This window comes from Meleagris gallopavo, chromosome Z, assembly GCF_905368555.1.
Source record: "Meleagris gallopavo chromosome Z, MGAL_WU_HG_1.1, whole genome shotgun sequence".
NCBI classification, from domain to species: domain Eukaryota; kingdom Metazoa; phylum Chordata; class Aves; order Galliformes; family Phasianidae; genus Meleagris; species Meleagris gallopavo.
The window spans coordinates 23,081,226-23,101,927 of record NC_139435.1 but is presented as its reverse complement, the minus strand read 5'-3'; the positions used below and the strand labels follow the sequence as shown (position 1 = coordinate 23,101,927).

The 20,702-nt window shown below is 36.8% G+C and overlaps 1 protein-coding gene across 2 annotated transcripts in view; it reads right to left on the bottom strand.

Annotated features, from left to right (window-relative positions):
• The window catches only part of AP3B1 (adaptor related protein complex 3 subunit beta 1), a 162,327-nt gene that overhangs the window by 92,240 nt on the left and 49,385 nt on the right, over nt 1-20,702 (bottom strand). For both annotated transcript variants that reach the window (XM_085212812.1, XM_085212811.1), the window contains exon 7: nt 17,746-17,928. In XM_085212812.1, the coding sequence (XP_085068938.1) occupies nt 17,746-17,928 (183 nt within the window). The remainder of the gene's footprint in view (nt 1-17,745; nt 17,929-20,702) is intronic.

Here is a 20,702-nt window from a genome sequence, read left to right as displayed (position 1 = left end):
GGAGAGGAGAAGGAGAAGGAGAAGGAGAAGGAGAAGGAGAAGGAGAAGGAGAAGGAGAAGGAGAAGGAGAAGGAGAAGGAGAAGGAGAAGGAGAAGGAGAAGGAGAAGGAGAAGGAGAAGGAGAAGGAGAAGGAGAAGGAGAAGGAGAAGGAGAAGGAGAAGGAGAAGGAGAAGGAAAGGAAAGGAAAGGAAAGGAAAGGAAAGGAAAGGAAAGGAAAGGAAAGGAAAGGAAAGGAAAGGAAAGGAAAGGAAAGGAAAGGAAAGGAAAGGAAAGGAAAGGAAAGGAAAGGAAAGGAAAGGAAAGGAAAGGAAAGGAAAGGAAAGGAAAGGAAAGAGAAGGAAAATATCTATAGACTCTTCTATTCCAGTTTGCTCAATGTGATAAATGCAACAACATGAAATATAGTTTAAAAATACACGCAAAATTTCCTTACCAGTAAGATAAAGCACAAAATGAAATGCTTTCATTAGTTTTCTGTATTAGATTAGGTAATAATAGGAGGTTTTTTGGACTGACAACCCATGACCTAAAATTAAAACTTCTGAAGAAGATAAGTTCTTTAAAATTTACTTTTTGAAAATTGTTACACAAATTCTATACATTCTTTCTTTTCTAGCAGTATATATATTACCTACAAAAGCAGTAAATCTCAAAAGACTAGCAAAAGAATAACAATTAAGGAATTTCATGAGGAAAAAGGTTACATTTTCTAACTCCAGTTTTCTCTGAAGTACAAATTTTTCAGCTATTTAAATTAAGTTATAAGCTACCAGCATATCACTTACAACAACAAAAAACCCAGAAAGAATAAGCATTTATAAAAGTTTGTGATACTAGCACATTTAAACTTTTTTTTTAAGACAAAAAAAGAGTGAAGAACAGATCTCACGTATTTCATTGTGCATATATTTAATTAACACTAAAAATTCTTTATAAACTCAAAGAACAGCAAGATGAATATCATCAAGATTAGATCAAACCAAAATGTCAGAGCCAAGAAGATCTACAGTAAATTTACACAGATTTGCACAGCAACTCTACATAGCGGGTACTCTGTCTCCCAGTACACATAGGAGACAATGTGGATGATTCTCAGACTTCCCTCCCTCCCACCCATTACCTTTGTATTCAGTGGCCTGCAACAAACTACATGCATAATATCAACTATGACATTGATCACTAAGTACAACTAAGAACTTTTTCACTTCAAAAATGAATGCTAGGTATGGAAAGAGGAAATATTCTTGTTAAACAAATTCATCTCTGTTGTTCACAGGCTTTAATGTAAAGTTGGCAAAGCACACTGAGATCTCCACTTTTAACTTTATGTTTTCATTTGTTACTGGATTATGAAGAATAGTTCTTATTCTTGTACTGCAATAGACTGAACTCTACTTGATCAAAGTTCAGGGCCTCAGAATCAAGAGAAAACATCTTGGTTCTTCTTGTTGATTTGTATTTCGTTGTTGTTGTTTTTGTCCTGGTTTCAGCTGGGACAGTTATTTTCTGCACAGTGTCTGGTATGATGCTCAGTTTTGACTCAGAGAAAAACAGTGTTGACAACACATCAATGTTTTAGCTGTTGATCAGCAGTGCTGCACAGAGCCAAGGACATTTCAGTTTTATAGCTTCTCTTACTGTCCTGCCAGTGAGGGGCTAGGGACCACAAGGAGATGGGAGGAGTCAGAACCAGGGCAGCTGATCTACATTGGCCAAAGGGATATTTTTTACTATTTCTTATTTCTTATATGACACCACGTGAGAAATCTATAAAACTGAAAATGAGGGCAGTTGGGCAGGGGAAGCAGATGCTTTTTGGGTACTGGCTCAACCCTAAACAGTGTGTGGTGAGCAATTATGTTGTGCATCACTTTTTTTGTAAACATATATTACATTATTATCATTTCTATGATTATTTTTTATTTTCCTTTTCTGTCTCAATAAATAGTTTATATTTCAGCCTGCAAGTTCTACTTTGTTGATTTTTTGCCCAATTCTCTCCCATATCCCACTGAGTGTGGGGAGTGAGCGAAGGACTGTGAGATGCAAAGCTGCGTGCTGGGTTAAACCTTAACATTGGTACTGTTTGTTTAGGGCATTAAAATGGTTTTAATATAACTCACAGCATTACATATGGAGCCACTGTGAAGACAAAAACAGATCCTCTCAGAGGATACAAGTTGCAACAAAGAAGATTTCAGCTAGATACAAAATGAAAGAGTTCATAACTGAAACAGAGAGATTATCACTGCCACATAAGAAATTGTGAAATCTCTGTTCTTGAATTCCTTCAAATGAAAAGGCCTTGGGTAATCTAGTCTATACAGGACGAGGCCTTACTTTGTGCAATGATCTTATCTAGGAAGACCTCTACAGTTTTTTTCCAATTCATTATATGACTACAACAGGACAGCCAATTTCTAGTGGCAGGTTGTTGGAGGAAGGAGGAATGGATAGTAGTGGTTGGTTTTATGGACGACCTTAACAGGAAACATTCTTCTGAAATGTAATTTCTACTAGAACAGTTGTTACCACTGAATAGTTGTAGCACAACTGAATTGAAAGCCATGACAGAAACTTACACCCATGAGAGCATCAGAGAACTAGCAGAAAAGGCAGAATTCTCATCTCTAACATTACACATACTATGTGGAATAGAAGAGGTTTAGAGGATGCCCAAATAATTAAAGGGTTACAAAAATACTAACAAAGCTAGTACAATGACATGCTGCAATACAGGTGATCAATTCTATGAAAAAATCCTTCTTAGAATAGAAATCCACAATATTCAACACTAGGAAACTTTTCACAGCTAGAGGCTGCTGAAACCATTAGATTTATGTGCATCTTCACTCCCCTAAATTTTTTATCACTCTTTGTCACCAGAATAGCAAGCTAAAAGAGCTAGCATCACTGCGGCTAGTTATTTACTTACATTACAACAAGCTAGCTTATATCAGAATCATTAAATCATAGAATAATAGAATCGTTTGCGTTAGAAGGGAACTTAACAAACGTCCAATTCACAATCCCCCTGCCACAGGCAGGGTTGCCACCCACCAGATCAGGTTGCTCACAGCCCCATCCAATCTGGCCTTGGACACTTCTGGGAATAGGGAATCTGGGCATCCTGTTCCATCACCTCATCACTGTCTGAGTAAAGAATTTCTTTCTAACTAACCTAAAACTTCTCTCTTTGAGTTAAAAATCATTCTCCCTTGTCTTATCACTATCAGACCATGTAAAAAGATAATCTTGATCTCTCTCCTGCTTATAAGCTCCTTTTAAGTACTGAAAGGTTACAAAGAGGTTTCTTCAGAGCCTTCTCTTTAGGCTGAACAAGCAGAACTACATGAGCCCATATTTGAAAGGAGAGGTGCTCAGCCTTTTGATCACCTTCGTGGCCTTTTGTGGACCTACTCCAACAGCTCTATGTTCTTCTTGTCCTGGGGATCCCAGATCTGGACACAATACTCCAGATGGGGCCTCACAAAGACAGAATACAAGGGGACAATCACCTCCCTTTCTTTGCTGCCCATCCCTCTTTTGATGCAGCCTGGGATACTGTTGGACTTCTGGGCTACAAGTGCACACTTCTGGCTCATGGCAAGCTTTTCAGCCACCAGAGTCCAACTATAATTGTTCTGCCCTGCTTTCTCTCACGTATTTATCAAAGCCTATTTAAAGCATGTGTGTCCAGCCTTTTGGCATGCCCAGGTCGCATTTAGTGAAGAGCAATTGTCTTGGGCCAATGTTTCGGTTGTTACTGAGCTGGGGCTGGTCTGCTAGAAGGGGCAGAGCTGCTCCCACAGTGACATGGGGAAGGGGGTGGGTCCTGGGCCAAATGCAGCCTGTGTGGAGACACCTGTTGCACTATTATCCAACCATACACAGTTATGAAACTCCAGTTGTTTTTTGAGGATTATTTAAGTCACGTATCCAATTGCTCATTTTTAAAAAACCATTACTTTTGAGACAAATCCTTTAAATTCTTGCTGGAGGTAGAAGAGAAATCAAAAGTGAGTAGAGGAATTGCTAGAAATGAAGGTAAAGGCTTACTTATTATCTCTTCAGCAAACTAGGCTAACATAACTTTGAAATTTGTCTTTATGCATTCATCAAGACCATAGGTAGTGAAAAACTCTATAAAAATGAGTGTGGAGAAGAGATAACATAGTTTTCATTTCATTTTATTAAAATTTGAAAGAACACTGAAAATAAATTGTCCTTTACATTTCTTCTCATTTTAATAGGTGATGTCAACAATGCCCTCAATGTTTTGCAGAAGATTTAGCAAGCATTTAGCTGCTAGATTTCTTATGTAAAAGCAACTGAGGTGATTCAGTTCATTTATTTCTCTGGCTATACATCTCTATGATAGACATCTTTCTAAACTAAAAGTTCGAGATGCTTAATCAATAATACTGGTGACTGAATTCCTCCCCTTCTCTACAGGACAAAGCAGTTTCAAAGCAGAATTCCTGATCTCAATGCCTCACACCATACTGAAGAAACCAGGCTTCTTTTAACTGAAGGATAATTCAGTCTTCACTGATTCAGCCATCAGTATCCCTACCTTTCCTGCTAACAGGCACACATATCTGTGCTATTGAACTCAACAGTAATACATAGTTGGAAAGAGTATTTAACTCATTAATCACTGCTGTAAAGAAAGAGCTTGAGCTCTTGCATTTCCAATTTTTGTAAATTATTTGTAAATAATTTTGTAGGTGAGAAAGAGTATTTTTTATGAAAACATTTTTAATTTAAATCCCTTCAGAATGTTTATATCTTATCGCTTTTTTCACATCCTCAGAGGAGTATTAATGTGGTCGTTTCTCATAGTTACTATTTATTGCCACCTCAGAATTCCTATTTTTTCAAATTTGTTGAAATATGAAGTAATTATGTTCCAGACAGAAGATGATGATGCCACATAGGGAAGTAAGTTTAATGAAGTGTAATTCATTAACATAAAGTTGAAGTCTAAATTAGTCAGAATTTGTAATCACACAAGGACCTTATTAAAACAAAGAGAATAATACTGCAAGATTTTCACATTACCATGAAAATGAAAGAAAAGCATTACATAAAGGAGCCATGAGAATGAAAGACAGACACCTGCAGGCTTACTCTGAATACAAACTGCTGTTTCAAATTCTATTAATTATCCCAGACATAGACAGCTCTTACATGCATATATGAAAACATTCAGTCACTAGGAACTCCTTAAGCCTCAATCTGAACTGCTGACTATACTTACTGTCAGAAGGAGAGAATTCATTTTTTTAAAGTCTGCATTTACCTGAATAATAAGATTTTTTAATGTGTTGGTTTTGATCTGACGTGAACAAAGTTTGATTTATAATTTCTGCAGTACCAGACAAACTTCATTTTTTGATAGCACTCCCTACCTGTGTCGTTAAGTAACTTGGGATCTGTATTAAAAAAAACCCTAAAATTGAACTCTACAAAGGAATCCTTCTGGTTTTTATCATTCAAAGGAGAATGATAACAACTAACTGCTCAGCATAAGCACTGGAAGAGTTATAACATAAGGGAAGGGGAACATAATTCAACCAGAATTATAGAATGTCTTGGAAAGGACCTCAAAGATCACCTAATTCCAACCTCCAGCAGGTTCTCGTGGGTCCACTTTGCAAGTTTATCCAGTCTCTCTGAATAGTATGCCTTCCTTCTATCTTACTGACTACACCTCTCGGTGTAATGTCATCAGCAAACTTGCTCAGGGTACATTCAATCTCCAAGTTCAATCAGTGATAAAGATGTTGAAGAATAGTGGTCCCATGAGGGACATCTCTCATGACAGTCTTCCACCTGTGCATAGAACCATGGCAACAACCCTCTGGCTGCAACCATCTGGCCAAATCTTTATCCACTCAACAGTCCAGCTTTCAAATCCATCTCTCTCCAATTCAGAGAAAAAGATATGGTGCAAGTCTATGTCAAAGGCCTTGTACAAGTAGAGGCAGAGTTGCCCTTCCTTGGTCTACCAATGCCATCAACTCCATCATAGAAATCTCCACTTCAGCAATGCTACTGAAATGGTAGGAAAAAATAGTCGGTGGGACTATTCCTCCAATAATACATGTTGTAAGAAGTACACAACAAGAATTGGTGAAGACTGTTATCCCCAGAGGAGCCTTACAGTGCAAGTTCGGAACTTTGCAAAAAAGGAAGAGATGGGACACCTATTTATTTTCATCTGAAGTGGCACAGAGCAAGTAGCTTAATGGTGGAAGTATAACAGAAGCTTCTTTGTACTGCAATATAACAATGAGGAAAAGCCTTGCTCTAAGGCAAAAGCATCCTGCTCAGCATGCTACTGGTGATACTGGTATCTCAGATTACAAAGAGCAATCAGAACAGCATGCCTTTTATACTACATCTGAAGGGTTTTTCCAAGCAGGAAAAAAGGTACCATGGAGAAAACCATTGACAATACTTTAATTGCTGTCAGCACAAAACTGAAAATAAGACTCCTGCCTTTTCAAGATGCTTTAATGAACATCATTCAATCAAAATTGAACTTTTCACAAATAATTTCCTACATTCTTATTTTCCAATCCTCAACATCAATACTGCGCCTGCATTTAGCAGTGGCAAGATGCTTCTTCACACTTCCAAGAAGAAACGCCAGATACTGATAGCACTCAAATTTTACTTCCCCAGAGTTTTCATTTGACCTCAAACTGAAGACCTGCAGTTAGAATTAAATTAATTATATAATTTATTTAAATTTATCTATTATTTTAATTTTAATAATTATTATTTAAAACAGTTGAACTTACTTTAGCAGTCATTTTTAAAGTTTTAATTTATGTAGAGCAGTTCAATCCTCTTCAAAATAGAAGTCAGACATAAAACAGCTTCCTCTTACCACAAAGTCATACTAATTTTAATAGCATGTGGAAGATATGCAATAGTAAGAATACAAATACACATTTGTAAAACAAATGATAGGTATACTCATAGTATACCATATATATTCAGAGTATACTGCCTTAGTTTTCACTGACAATCACTTTTCTCACATCTCTGCAGTTCCTTTATGTGAAGGCAGAGTCTGGATGTATGAAGTTCTTCACCTCATAAGAGAACATCAGATATGCAATCATCTGAGGAATCTGCAAACATACACCTGAGGATCCTGAGGGAACTGTCAGATGCAGCTGTCAAACCACACTCCATCACATTTCAAAACTCATGGAAGTCAAGTGAAGTTCCCAATGGCTAGAGAAAAGAGAAGAGCATTTCCATTTTTTAAGCGGTAATAAGGAGAACCCTAGGTACTACTAAACAGTCAGCCTCTACTAGGAGTCCTGTAAGATTATGGAAGAGATTCTCCTAGAAGTTATGTTGAAGCACATGGGAGACTCAGAGGTGATTACAGACAGACAATGTGGCTTCACATGGGAAGAATCGTGACTGACTTTTCTGGTGGCCTTCCACAATGAAGTGACTGCATTGGAAAGGAAATTGATACCACCCACCTGGAATTCTCTATGGTCTTCGCTATGGTGTCCCACAACATTCTGTCTCAGTATTGGAAAGGTATGAATTTGATAGATGGTAGGCTATTAAAAGAAATGGGAATAGCATAGATGGCAGCAATCAGAGTTACAGTCAATGGATCAATATCCAAATGGAATCCAGTAGTGAGTAGTGATCTTCAAGAAGATTGCTACTGGACCAACACTATTTAGTATCTACGTCAGTGTTGTAGATAGAGGGATTGATTACACCCTCAGTAAGCACAGTCACCAAGTGGTGCAGTTCATATGCCTGTGGGAGTTGCATGCTATCCAGAAGGACCTTGACAAGCTTCAGAATTGGATGCATGAAACTCATGAAGTTCAACAAAGCCAAAAGCAATGTCCTTCAACAGTGGAAAACTAAGGAGAATCTCTAGTTGGATGTGGGGGGAAATACAGTGATGAAGGAGAAAAAAAGGCTGAGGTATTTAATGCCTTCTTTCCCTCAGTCTTTACCAGTAAGATCAATTATTCTCTGGTACCCAGTATACTCCTTGAGCTGGAAGGTAGGGATCGGGAGCAGAAAGAGGCCCTCATAATACGAGAGCAAATGGTTAGCAAACTGCCACAGAACTTAGATGCACACGAGTTTATGGGGCCAGATGGGATACACACAAGGGTACTGACAAAGCCACCTGTCATGCTCACTGCGTCACTTTCCATCGTGTCAGCAGTCCTGGCTATTCTAGAAGATCTCAGCTGATTGGAGGCTAGCAAAATTGACATCCATCCACAAGAAGGGCTGGAGGGAGGACCTGGGAAACTACAGGCCCATCAGTCTGACTTAAAGAGTCTGTTTGTTTCAGTGATATTCACATATCAAAAATTAGTGGCAAATTTATTCTGGTAGTAGAGTCATACTAGAAGAGCAGGTGTTGCTACCATTCAGATTTAGGCCTAACTTACCCCTAGTCTTCTTGTCTCGCATTTTTTTAAACCACAAACTGGAACAAACATATGGATGCACACACAAAAAGCAGAATAATCCAAGATAATTTGAAATTTTGGATAAAGTACTTCTTGTTCCCTATCGTCCTTCAGAGATACGCAATAAACCAAATCAAAAAGCGTGCAGTCTCAGACTCAAGAGACTATAGCATCCTCACTGCAATCACACAGGTCTTCCTCAGAGGAAAAATTAAGCAAAAGCTTGCTTATGTGAAAAGGGAAATAAAAGTTTCTTTTGCAACTTCTCTATATATTTTGAGGAAACCTTGATATAACAATGAAAAGGCCACACAAGGTAGTAGGCAAAGAATTTCCTATGGACAGATGCTCAGAACAAAATTTATTAATATTCTGGAATTCAAGATGGCCCCTAAGTATGTAGACAATATTCATTTCACATTGCTTACACAATTTTACATGATTATTTATCACAGAAATTACCAAAATTAAAGCTAAAAACTTGAATAGATAGCTTGAATAGGACATAGGCTGACAAAGGTTTGGTATATCTGATATTTAAATTGAAAATGATTAGCAGTTAAACATTTAGTTTAATATTTAGTTTTCCATGAAAACATTTCAGTATTTACCACCAATAAGTTAATGATCTAGACAGACATAAGCACAGTTTTAACAACATATTCGCACAAATCACTAGAAAAGACGTATCTTCTCCTATATATAAGTAACAACACACCCTCAATCTGAGTCAAGAAGGTAAGACCACAGCATTGAATGGATTACACAGAAACTCTTTCCAGAGAAAGCCATGAGAAAAGCAGTGGTTACTTTCTTAATATCAGCTGACACAGATGTCCTAAAGAACTTACCTACACAAGTTCTACTCCCTGCTGCAATTTCACAGCGAAATACTTTGGGTAACCACAGCAACACACTTTGCTGCAAAGATAGATGTCATTTTTATCTACAGATTATAATTCTGTGTCAGCAGTAAATGCTTGGTAAAGTAGATCAAATTAGAAAACTCATGTGGTTGAAATCTAACCCTTCCTGTCCCTCCAAGTATTATTCTGACAGATCTATTCCCTTAGAAACACTAGTCCTAACGCAGTAATACAGAGGAAGAAAATGTAAAGAAAGATAATAATGCTTCCTCTATCAGTGAGAGAAGAGACTATTTGCAGTGGTCGTGAAATACAACAACCAGAAAGTTCTGTTTAGAATTCATTTAGAATTCTATTTTCCCATATCTACTTTAAATCATTTTTGGGTTTTGTTATAAATCTATCTCTAAGTTACTCTTCTTTTGTTATGTACTAAAACCGGTATCACAGTCAAATGGCTAACCAGCCCATGTTATATCCCAATTACTTCACCAAGTATCTTTAAATAAATATAAACGGTATCATACATTAACTCCTCTTCATGTAGATCTGTAAGAACCTAGTTAAGGAGTACTCTGATGAAAAGGGAAACAGCTGAATCCAGAATTAGAGATGTACATAGTAAGAATGGAAGAAATAAGCAACATAACATATGCACACCAGCTTCCTGAAATATGCTTCATCTTTCGACTTCATTGGCTAAATCAAGAACAGGTAGATCTGCTAAATCTAGGAGATGGTTTCAATTTGCATCAGGAGAGGACATAGAAGCTGAAAATGAGATTACTACTTTGATTTCCAGGAAGTAAATTCTGTGCTTCAATCTTCTGGTGAAAGGGGAAGAAAAAAATATCAAAAAAGCTACCACCTAATAGAACCACACAGCACAAGCAACTAAGTGAAGTTTCTGTAATGTCTACAAAATACTGAGGTTTGCTTTGTAAGTAATGCTTCCTATTTTATCATAGAATGATCTGAGTTGAAAAGGAGCTCAAAAATAATCCAGTTTCAACCCTCCTGCTAGGGTTGCCAACCACTAGACCAGACTGCCCAGAGCCAATCTAGCCTGGCATTGAATGCCTCCAGGGATGGGGCATCCACAACCTCCTTCTGCAACCTGTTCCAGTGCATCACCACCCTCTGTGTGAAAAACTTCCTCCTAATATCTAACCTAAACCTTCCCTGTCTCAGTTTAAAACCACTCCCCCTTGTCCTATTACTATCCATCCTTGTAAACAGTCATTCACCCTCCTGTTTATTCCTTTCAAATACTAGAAGGCCACAATGAGGTCTTCCCAGAGCCTTCTCTTCTCTAAGCTAAAGAAGCCCAGTTCCCTCAATCTTTCCTCATAGGAGAGGTGCTCCAGCCCTCTGATCATCTTAGTGGCCCTCCTCTGGATCCGCTCCAAGAACTCCTTCCTGTGCTGGGGGCCCCAGGCCTGGACGCAGTACTCCAGACGGGGCCTCACAAGAGCTGAGTAGAGGGGGACAATCACCTCCCTCTCTCCTCTGGCCACCCCTCTTTTAATGCAGCCCAGAACACAGTTGGCCTTCTGGGCTGCAAATGCACACTGCTGGCTCGTGTTCCAGCTTCTCGTCCACCAGGACCCCAAGTCGTTCTCTGCAGGGCTGCTCTCAAGGAGTTCTTCCCCAGCCTGTATAAATATATAGGATTGCTCCAACCCAAGTGCAGTGCCTTGCACTTGGCCTTGTTGAACCTCATTAGTTCCACATGAGCCCACTTCTCCAGCCTGTCCACAACCCTCTGGATTGCTTCCCTTCCCTCCAATGTGTGTTGACCATACCACTCAGCCCGGTGTCATCTGCAAACTTGCTAAGGGTGCACTTGATTCCATCATCTATGTCACTGATAAAGATGCTGAAGAGCACTGGTCCCAAGACCAAGCCTTGGGGGACACCACTTGTGACTGACTTCCACCCAGACATAGAACCATTGATCACAACCCTTTGGCTGCAAACAGTCAACTGTCCATCTTTCAAATCCATACCTCTCCAATTTAGAGAGAAGGATATGGTGAGGGACCACATCAAAAGTTTTACAGAAGTCCAGGTAGATAACATCCGTCACCCTTCCCTTGTCCACCAATGCCAGCACTCCTTCCCTATCAGTGAGAGATGATGTTGAACCACAATGTCAGAGGGAAATGTTGGTAGTGTGGCAGTAGAGGCTGAACCTTCCCACTAGTATTCAGTTACATTTTGTTGCTCTGCCACGAATGGCAATGAGGAGCAGTCTGACAAAATGGTGTCCGACACAGAAGTGCATATGAAGTAAAGACATGTCACCAAAATCCTCCATGTGGAAAAAAATTGCATCAGAGACATTTATCAATGCTTTCTGAGTGTTTATGAAGTCCAGAAAAGTGGATGTTAGCACAGTGATACTGTGGGTGGTGTGTTTTAGCAGGAGCAACAGCAACACAAAAGACAAGCCACATTCTGGATGACCATGTATAGCCATGTACATGCACATGACCATCTACAGAGCTGAATATTGGCTTTAATGCACTGGAAATGGTGGTAGCATAGTTTGCACCAAGTGGGTCACATGGAGCCTACAAAGGAATGGAATGCAACACCATAGCAAGTTTGTCAGGATCTTTTGAGCCAATGCAAAATTGAAGGTGACAATTTCCTGGGCAGCATCATTACTGATAACGAGATGTGGTGTCACCATTAGGAGGCAAAGAGGCAATCCATGGAGAACTGACAAGTGAATTCCCAATAAAAAGTTCAAGACACAGCCCTCAGCTGGTAAGTTGATTTGCATTGCCTTTTGGGATAGGAAAGTGGTGATCCTTCTGGATTTCCAGGAACCTGGACAAACTATTAGTTCTGACTGCAATACTGCAATGCTGCCTATACAGAAGGCTTGAATTTCCAGAGTCATGCCAGAGAAGAAGGCACCTTTCTCTTGCAACACGGTAACACAAGACCCCACACCAGTTTAAAGATAGTGGAGCATGTTACCAATCCTGGTTGGATTGTTCTACCACACCCACTTTACAGTGGGTGCAGATATTTACAAGTGTGGTATGCAGGCTCTTGTTCACTGCATACATAAAAGTGGTTACTGTTGAAAAAGAGTGTTTTGTTGCTAAGAATTTGCTGTACTAAATTGTGTTTCTCCTTGTATCTGTTTCCACAGAAATAAAAAGGAGGCGTTACTTTCAGAGCAACCTACATTTATCTTGATAAATTATTCCTAAACGATTAAATGCTATTCTCAATATTTCTTAAATATGTTTGACCGTCTATGGCTCCTTACTAATCTTCACCTAATAATGATTTACATACAGAATAGTTTTAAAGTACTTTAGCTTGTTTTATTTTTATCATTTTAGCAAGGTAATTCACCTAGCTAAGAGTACATTGTCAACCTGAATATACCTTTCCCTTCTTCTGTTCTCAGCATTACAAGTAGGATTTAGGACTTTTATTATGCTCTCAACAGAACTGATTCAGAATACTCTTTATAGAGTACTACAAAAAGTTAAGGACAGACTGTATTCCTTATATGCTCTGACTGAATCATTATTATTTACACTTACTGTTCCTTAGATGTGCAGCTCAAAATGGAGAATAATAAAAATATTTAGAACAGTGCTAAACACTTAGAGCAGTCTTAATATAGCCATTTCACACTGGATTCCATCATGCATAACGATAACCTTTACAGAATACACTAAGAATTCATAACTGTAATATACTAAGAAAACACTGCAAGAGCAAGAAACATTTTAAAGCATTTAACAAAAAGAGTAGTGGTCACAGAATGTTTGGAAGGAACCTCATCTGGTCCAACACTCTATTGGACAGTCAGCTTGAGAAGATTAGATAGGACTGTAGCTTTTGCATACTGCAAGGGATGTGTTCTGATATTTGATCACTTCCACAATAAAAATGTTTTTTTCTTGTTCAGAGAGATACTATTATACAAGGTAATGATTCACAGTTGAACATATATCATACAATTTTTGTTCTTATACAATATCTGAAAGAATCTGAGAAAGTCAATTCAAGTTAAAAAAACAAAAACAAAAACAAACTAAGTAAATTGAACCATTAGAAAACACTGTCAGCATTCACATTTTGCTTTCAGTGATACCCTCACGTACTCAAGCCTTACGTAAAGTAGAAAACAAAGGAAGTTCTAAAAAAGGGAAGAAAAAGGGAAAGGAGTCTTGACAGGACCTGTTGTCGATACTTTCCCACCATCTCTGTCTTAATCTAAGAAATTCAATATTTGACAACTTCTACCTTAATTACTGTTTGGTGTTTAGTGAAAGTAGTGGAAGTTTGGTGGAAGTTTGGTGTTTAGCTCAGCAAACTACAGAGCAACAGTGAATTTCCCCACTATCACTTGTAATATCCCAAAGCTGCAAAAATCCAATTTTTTAAACCTAGATAACACAAGACAAATAATGCTTATACAGTGCAAGCCAAACAAATTCCACTTAGATGGAAGCTAAATTGTTTCTAAGGTGCACATTTCTGAAAAGTGAAATCCTGGTAGATTCTCACAGAGAAAACAAAGGCACATCTATTTCAAAAAACATTCTCTTACCAAGTAGAGACTTCTGCTCCTAACCATGAAAATTCTACAGTTCTCTCCTTCCCTCAGCAAAGCAATCAGTATTTATGGAAGACTGTGTTCAAACATGTTGGTATCTCAACTGGCATAAACAGCTCTTTGGTCTTTTGAAATTAATATAAAAACTGGAAACAAATATCCAGAATAGGAGAAATTAGTACAAACTGCTAAGGGTAATTAAGTAATAAGATGGCCTTAAACTTAAATTTGTTTGTAGGTGACAAACACTGGTATTTGTCTGTCATACAATAAATGCCGAAATTCTTTAGTTGCACTAGGATATATATTCCCTTTATCTGATGACCATAAAAATTAAATCATATGAAGTTCAATAGGATCGTGGCACAGAAGTCTTGTAACTATAATGCAATCTGCTTCATATATTAAGTGCTATGGAAAACATATTTAATATTGAACATTGTGGAAAGGAAAAATGCAATCTGTTTTTTCCAAGAGTAATCAAAATAGTCTGTACCCCACAAATTAAATGTGAGTTAATTTATTTTAATTTGTTCTCTTATATCAACTCTATTAATCTTCAATGTTGAAAAATTCTCAAAAACCAAAATAATCGAACTTGGGGAAAAGAAGAAGTAAAGCTGAGATTGCATGCTAAGCATACAAATGAATGTTCAAAATAAGCAAAGAGCACAATATTATTCAATATTTTGAATAATCTGAGCTGGAAATCATTTATTTATTTATTTTCTTTCACTCCTTCAGAGCCAGGATATTTTCCATGACTCACAGTTTTGGATATACACATTGAAAGACTTGCTATTTTTCTCCTGGAAGTCTTTATTCTCTAAGGTCATTTTTTTTCAGGCTTCATTCCCATCCCCAACATCCCTATCACTGATGTCAACCTCAGCTTGCGAGTGCTTTGAGTTGAGCAATGCTTTAATAATTCAGTGGATAAATAATCCTAAAATGTAAACTTGAAAACCTGAGACATGATTTTCTTAAGTATTAGTTTATAATTAATTTCATTGATTGAAGATTATGAGTAATCAGAATTCATCTTTCTTTTTTCTTTCAAATCTTAATTGAACATCAGCAAAGCTTACTTCTGAAATCTGCAACTGTCTGAAATAAAACTAACCAGCCCCAAGAGCCCTAAGCTTCAAAGATGATACACTCACTCGGTGGTGGAGAGCTGAAGCAGCCAGTGCCTCCCATCACAATTGCTTCACTACTAAAACAGAGACAGCTGCACAGTTTTAAAATCTCTTCCTGAACTGTCAGACCTCAAGACCATGCATTCATGCAAGCCAACAGCAACTTCATTTTAAGCATCTCCATGTATTACACCCTAAGGCATAATGGTACTATTTACAAACAATTCCAAAAACTTCTGGGAAAAGGGATGGGCAAAAAATTCAAACTGGCATAAAATATATCACTACCCAGAAAATGGCTTAAATCGTCCTCGCTCATCTGTTCTGGGCAGAAACCATCACTCCAGGGTGAGTGACTTGCTCTTTTTACATTTAAGATTTGTTAAAGTTGGAGAACTTTGGAAAAAAATGTTACAGATAAACAATTAACTACTTCAAACCAGCTTTCAAGCATTTCAAGACTTGCAGTAAAGCAGGGACATTCTTCACAGTGTTCATGACCAGAATGAAAATCCTTCAGATAAACAAAAAATATGAATATAAAACTAAGAACTCTTGGTTAATGAGTATTAATGCTATTTAGAGTTTTGCAACAATTTAGAGAATCTAGTTAAAAATAGATTTTTCTCTGTGACTGACAGTTACAAGTATTTTTAGGATAAAGCATAAGAAAACAAAATGTTAAACAATTACTTGCTGAGAATTAGCTCAAATTGAACAAAAGAAGCACAAAAAGGTGAATTTTAGTGAACAAAAATGCAAATATGCATTTTAGCAGTCTTGAATTTATTAATCTGATAGGTTTAATTTCCATTTTCCTGCATCAGCTTTATTTATAAAGTGTCGTGCCCTATAAATGTGCTGTTATTTTCTATAGTCAAGCACCCTCTTAACAAATCTTCTCATTAATATGTAAATTTAAAGTCAATCGGTCTTCTCCCTGACAGCGCCATGAATTCCTAGTGCACTGTATAATCGGCTTTGACTTGGCATCCACTATTTATCATCAAAGATGTCAGTTAGAAAAATTATGTAAAATGTGCTGCAATTGATATGACTGCAATCTACTTTGTCAACACTTAATTGTTCCTCAAATCGTACATTTACATATAAACAGCCTAAATACTGATCCATAATGATGCAAATAAACTAAATTAAAAATCTCTTTTACTGCACAAGATGCCCTGTTATATGATGTGTTCATTTAAGAACTTATTGACAAAGGCATGCTTTCCAGCCAGCCCCAGAAAAAAAATCTGCTAATTTAATTGCTGAGTAGGTAGACAAACTAAATTTTGCACTGAAGCTCATAGAACACGAAACAAAGTATTATTAATAAAACACCAGAGATGAACAATTTTACGTTGACATAGGCGGTATGGTTACATGAACCTTTTAAATTTGTATAATAGAAATCATAGGAGTAACTGTCATCTATCTGGTCTCAATGAAAGAAAGTACATTACAGTCTGAAAGAAGTCTAATACTATCAAAACCTCTAAGCTCAATCAAAGACAAGAGGTCATCTCCTCCTTTTCTTCTTTCATCTCATCAGCAACTAAAATTGGATTAAATTAATCGTGAAACCATACCTGCAGGTAAAGTAAATTACTGATTTTGATTCTTTTAAAAAATTAAAGCTCCAGGGTAAAGAATGCAAGTAGCTTTCTTTCAACAAGCAACAAAGAGAAAGCATTCTGTCTCAAGTACTTTAGGAAAACAAGTTACTCAAGCGTCTCATTATCTAAAAGACTTTCCGTAATTTAAACAATCTTAAGAAAAGATGTGTTCTTATAATTTCATTTTCACCTGAAATGAAATCAAATGATGCAACTTTCTGTAAGTTCCGGACTCACCTTATGTTCACTACAAATAAGTACACCAGACATAATTTTATGTCACTGTACAAAGTTAATCTTCCACTAACGTAAAATATTACACATATCAATGAATATACGCACCTGTAAGTATGAATTAATGTAAAAATTAAATGGTAAAACTTTACAGTGTTAACACTCCAACCATGTACAATAAACACAAGCAGAGTCGTAGAGCAATTTTATACTGCTCTTTGCAGAAGTACTCTTTTTGCATCAATTTCTTGAGCTCTTTTGACGTTGGGAGTGATGGGATTTTTACTTTGAATCTTCCTTTTTCTGAAGATTATATAGGGCATAGTCATATTTATATAATAAAAATGAAAATGTCAGAAAATATTTATCCTATCCACTAAAAAAAAAAAAGCACACAGTCTGAATTTATTATTACATTACTTAAGCTCTGTTTAGTATGCTAAAATATTAAGTATGTATATGCAAAACGAAAGTAGAGTCTGTCCATTTGAGAACAGAATGGCAAACTTTTCTACTGCTGACTCACATAAAATCCACAGCAAAGAACTATCTCACTCAAAACAATGAAAAAACTGGATATACCTGGGGTAAATTACAACAAGTGAGAGCCTACAAAGCAGATTTTCATGGAAGCCTGTGTAGTGAAAGCCTTGAGTCGGTGAAATATCCAAGAGTGAAGGCTTATGCTTTTGATTTCTAATTTTATTAAAATCTCCATTTAAAATGCCTCTTAAAACCTACGTATATGCAAAATTTTAAGAAGTTCAGAATTCAAGCACATAAGATATTTAAAAGATCCACAAACTTACCGTCTTCCATGGGCTTACAAACTGTGTACGTGCATATCGAGTTAGCATGTGGATTATAACAACTTGACCCCATTCTTCTACATCAACCAGCAAGTTACACAGCTTTCGGTAGTTCTTGTGAATCAGATCTATTCTATCTGGACACACTTCCTCAAATGCCATCACAACACTGCCAGCCACCAGCTAGAAAACAAACATAAACCAGAAGGTCAGTATTTCTTTCACAGTTCACCCAGAAGTGAGAATCTGAATTAATACTAGCTATTCTCAGCATTTTAAGATAGGCTGAATTTAGAATTGCTTATTTCAAGGAAAAAAATAACAACCAACAATGACAAAAAAAATTTTAGGCCCACAGAAAGGTATCTTATTTAAAAAAAAAATGGAGTAGTTATATTGGAACAGAGCAAACATTTACCGTTTGTATTACACACATAAATCTTAGCTCTCAGCTCTTTAGACACAGTGCTATGTAAGCATTCTTTTTCTTACAGTTACAGTTTCCAAATAAATTATCAGAAAACTTGCCATTAACTCAAAAATAACAGGACATAACAACAAAGTATACTACAGCAATGTGCTCGACAAGGTCTATTTGGATTCTCTTATCAACACTGGTATGATCAAGCTAAAGATGAGCTGAATAAGTTTTCCATCACTATTGGAATCTACTGGGATCTAAATTTCTCTCTTGATATGACCAAATTAACAGTCATACAAAATTTCTTCTTAGCGTTTCATGACTAAACTGTGTAAAAAAAAAAAAAAAGGCATAAAAATTAGCAATTACAATACAGAGATACATTAACACTCTTCCTCACGGAGTACAAGAATTTCTGCATGTTTTCCATACTTAAAAAAAAAAAAAAACAGTTTTAAAGTTACAGAAATGGATCACTTATTCTATGTTATGACCTTACATATTTCAATCCCATAAGAAATGAATTCTTATATACACACAGAGGTCCAAATAGAAACTATGACTTTAAATACAGCTTATTCAAATATTCTTATAGGATTTTGTTATTTTCTTTTAAAAATAAAGAAAGGAAATCCCTTCTCTGTTTGCTGTTTAATTTTAGGCAGCAGGTTACTTTAACTGCAGGAAAGCCACCAAAGCTGACTAAGCATTATAGAAACATGTCATTGTGTGCACAGAATTATTATTTTTTTTTCTAATGCTTTAATTAAGATTTGTTTTGTGTCAAAGAACATGTTAAGTCAAGTAAGTAAAATGATGAGACTTTATACGAAGCAGCTGATATGTATGCAGTTGGCATGCATGCAGTATAGCCTTCTGGCAGCAAATTAATGTCATATTCTATCTGAGCACTGGGGATCTGCATTTCAACCTCTAAAATTTCCCCAATGACTTAAAGTAAGCAATTAAATAGGAGTGCAGTTTATTGAAATGGTACTTTTTGAGAAATATTAAATACAATGATATTCATATGTTACATTTTTCTCCCTGTATTTGGCTGACATTTGGTTTATTAGTATGTGCCCAACATTACAATTGAAAGAAAACAGCTCAGAATATAGTCTTGCTATTATGCTAAACAAGTTACAGGCTCTGTGGGGATTTTATGAATTACCAATAAGAATAAACGTGAAGTTGCATTTATTGCCTCCAGCTCTACCCACATACTGGTACCTGCTGGTCCCAACACACATACAATTCATTCCAGGGAGTAAAATCTGATTATTTGATAGAGCTAAATAAAAACATTTAACATCTAAAATAGTTTTATAGTTTTGCAGCATCACAGAAAACAGTAAGTTGATGTTGTTTTTCTATTGAGTTCTCTTCTTAGCAACCTGCTGCATTAAGCTCCTTTGTCATTAAAAGACACCAGTTTACATTTAGGTGTGGGACCTGAATGGATATATAGCTCACCAGAACACAGTGGTCAGCTACAGGCAAAAGATAGCGTGATAAAGCACTTTAGTGTGAAAGTGTGATAGCACTTTGAGTCCCCAGAGACTTTTTTTTTGTCACTAATACATAGACTGTTATCATGGATATTCCACACTTTCACACAGTATAGTGTCTCTTGACAGATTTGAAATATAAGAGGGAAAACGAGGGAGGGAAAGAAGGAGACACACACAGATTTATGACTGTAAAAATATTTGCAGCCTAATATTTACACTTCTTAGGTTCACAGGTGAAGGACTGGTGTCTGACTGGAGTTCTAGCACAGTTACCCTGCTCTTTACTGCTTCTAGTGCTGTACTCAAGTCATTCTGTATTTCTCTTCTATTTAAACGTACTTTGAAAGTTGATACAAAATAATTCACTTGTGTTCAGACTTAAAAGATCTAAACAACATGATCACAGGCAGAATAGATACCTAAAGTAGACTCCTAAATCACTTTAAACGGAGCTGTTATACCAAAAGAATAAGCATATATTCATTCCCTCTTTCTTGAATAACAGTGATTGTTCCATTCTCAGTAGTCTACCAAATCTGGAGAACTACAGATCTGTCAGATCCTTTGCAATTCGCAGGCTGGAAGAAAGTTTTAAAATTTATGCTGGGACATAGAGGTGATGCAGAATAATCTGTCTTTTCCTTCTGCAAGAGTGGGAGCAGTGACAGTGAACAGACAACCTGGCGTCATCCCATAAAAACATCACGGTAGTTTAGAAAGCTCCGTTGTTAGAGTAAAGCACAACTGAACACAAAGAAATAGCCAACCACACTGAAATACAGAAATTTAAATTAATTATGTATTTCCATTCATATCAGTAACCCACTCAAGTTTATAGTGAGAATGCTGTCACTTGTGAATGCTTAAAAATGTTAAAAATTTGAATATTCATTATGGGATGCAAGAGGAGCACCAGATGGACAAGAATTTTATTCCTGTAGTGAGCCTCTGGCTTTAGAAGTTAATACAAGAATTGCCATACAACACGTTACTTAACACCCTGCCCCTCTACCCTCATAACT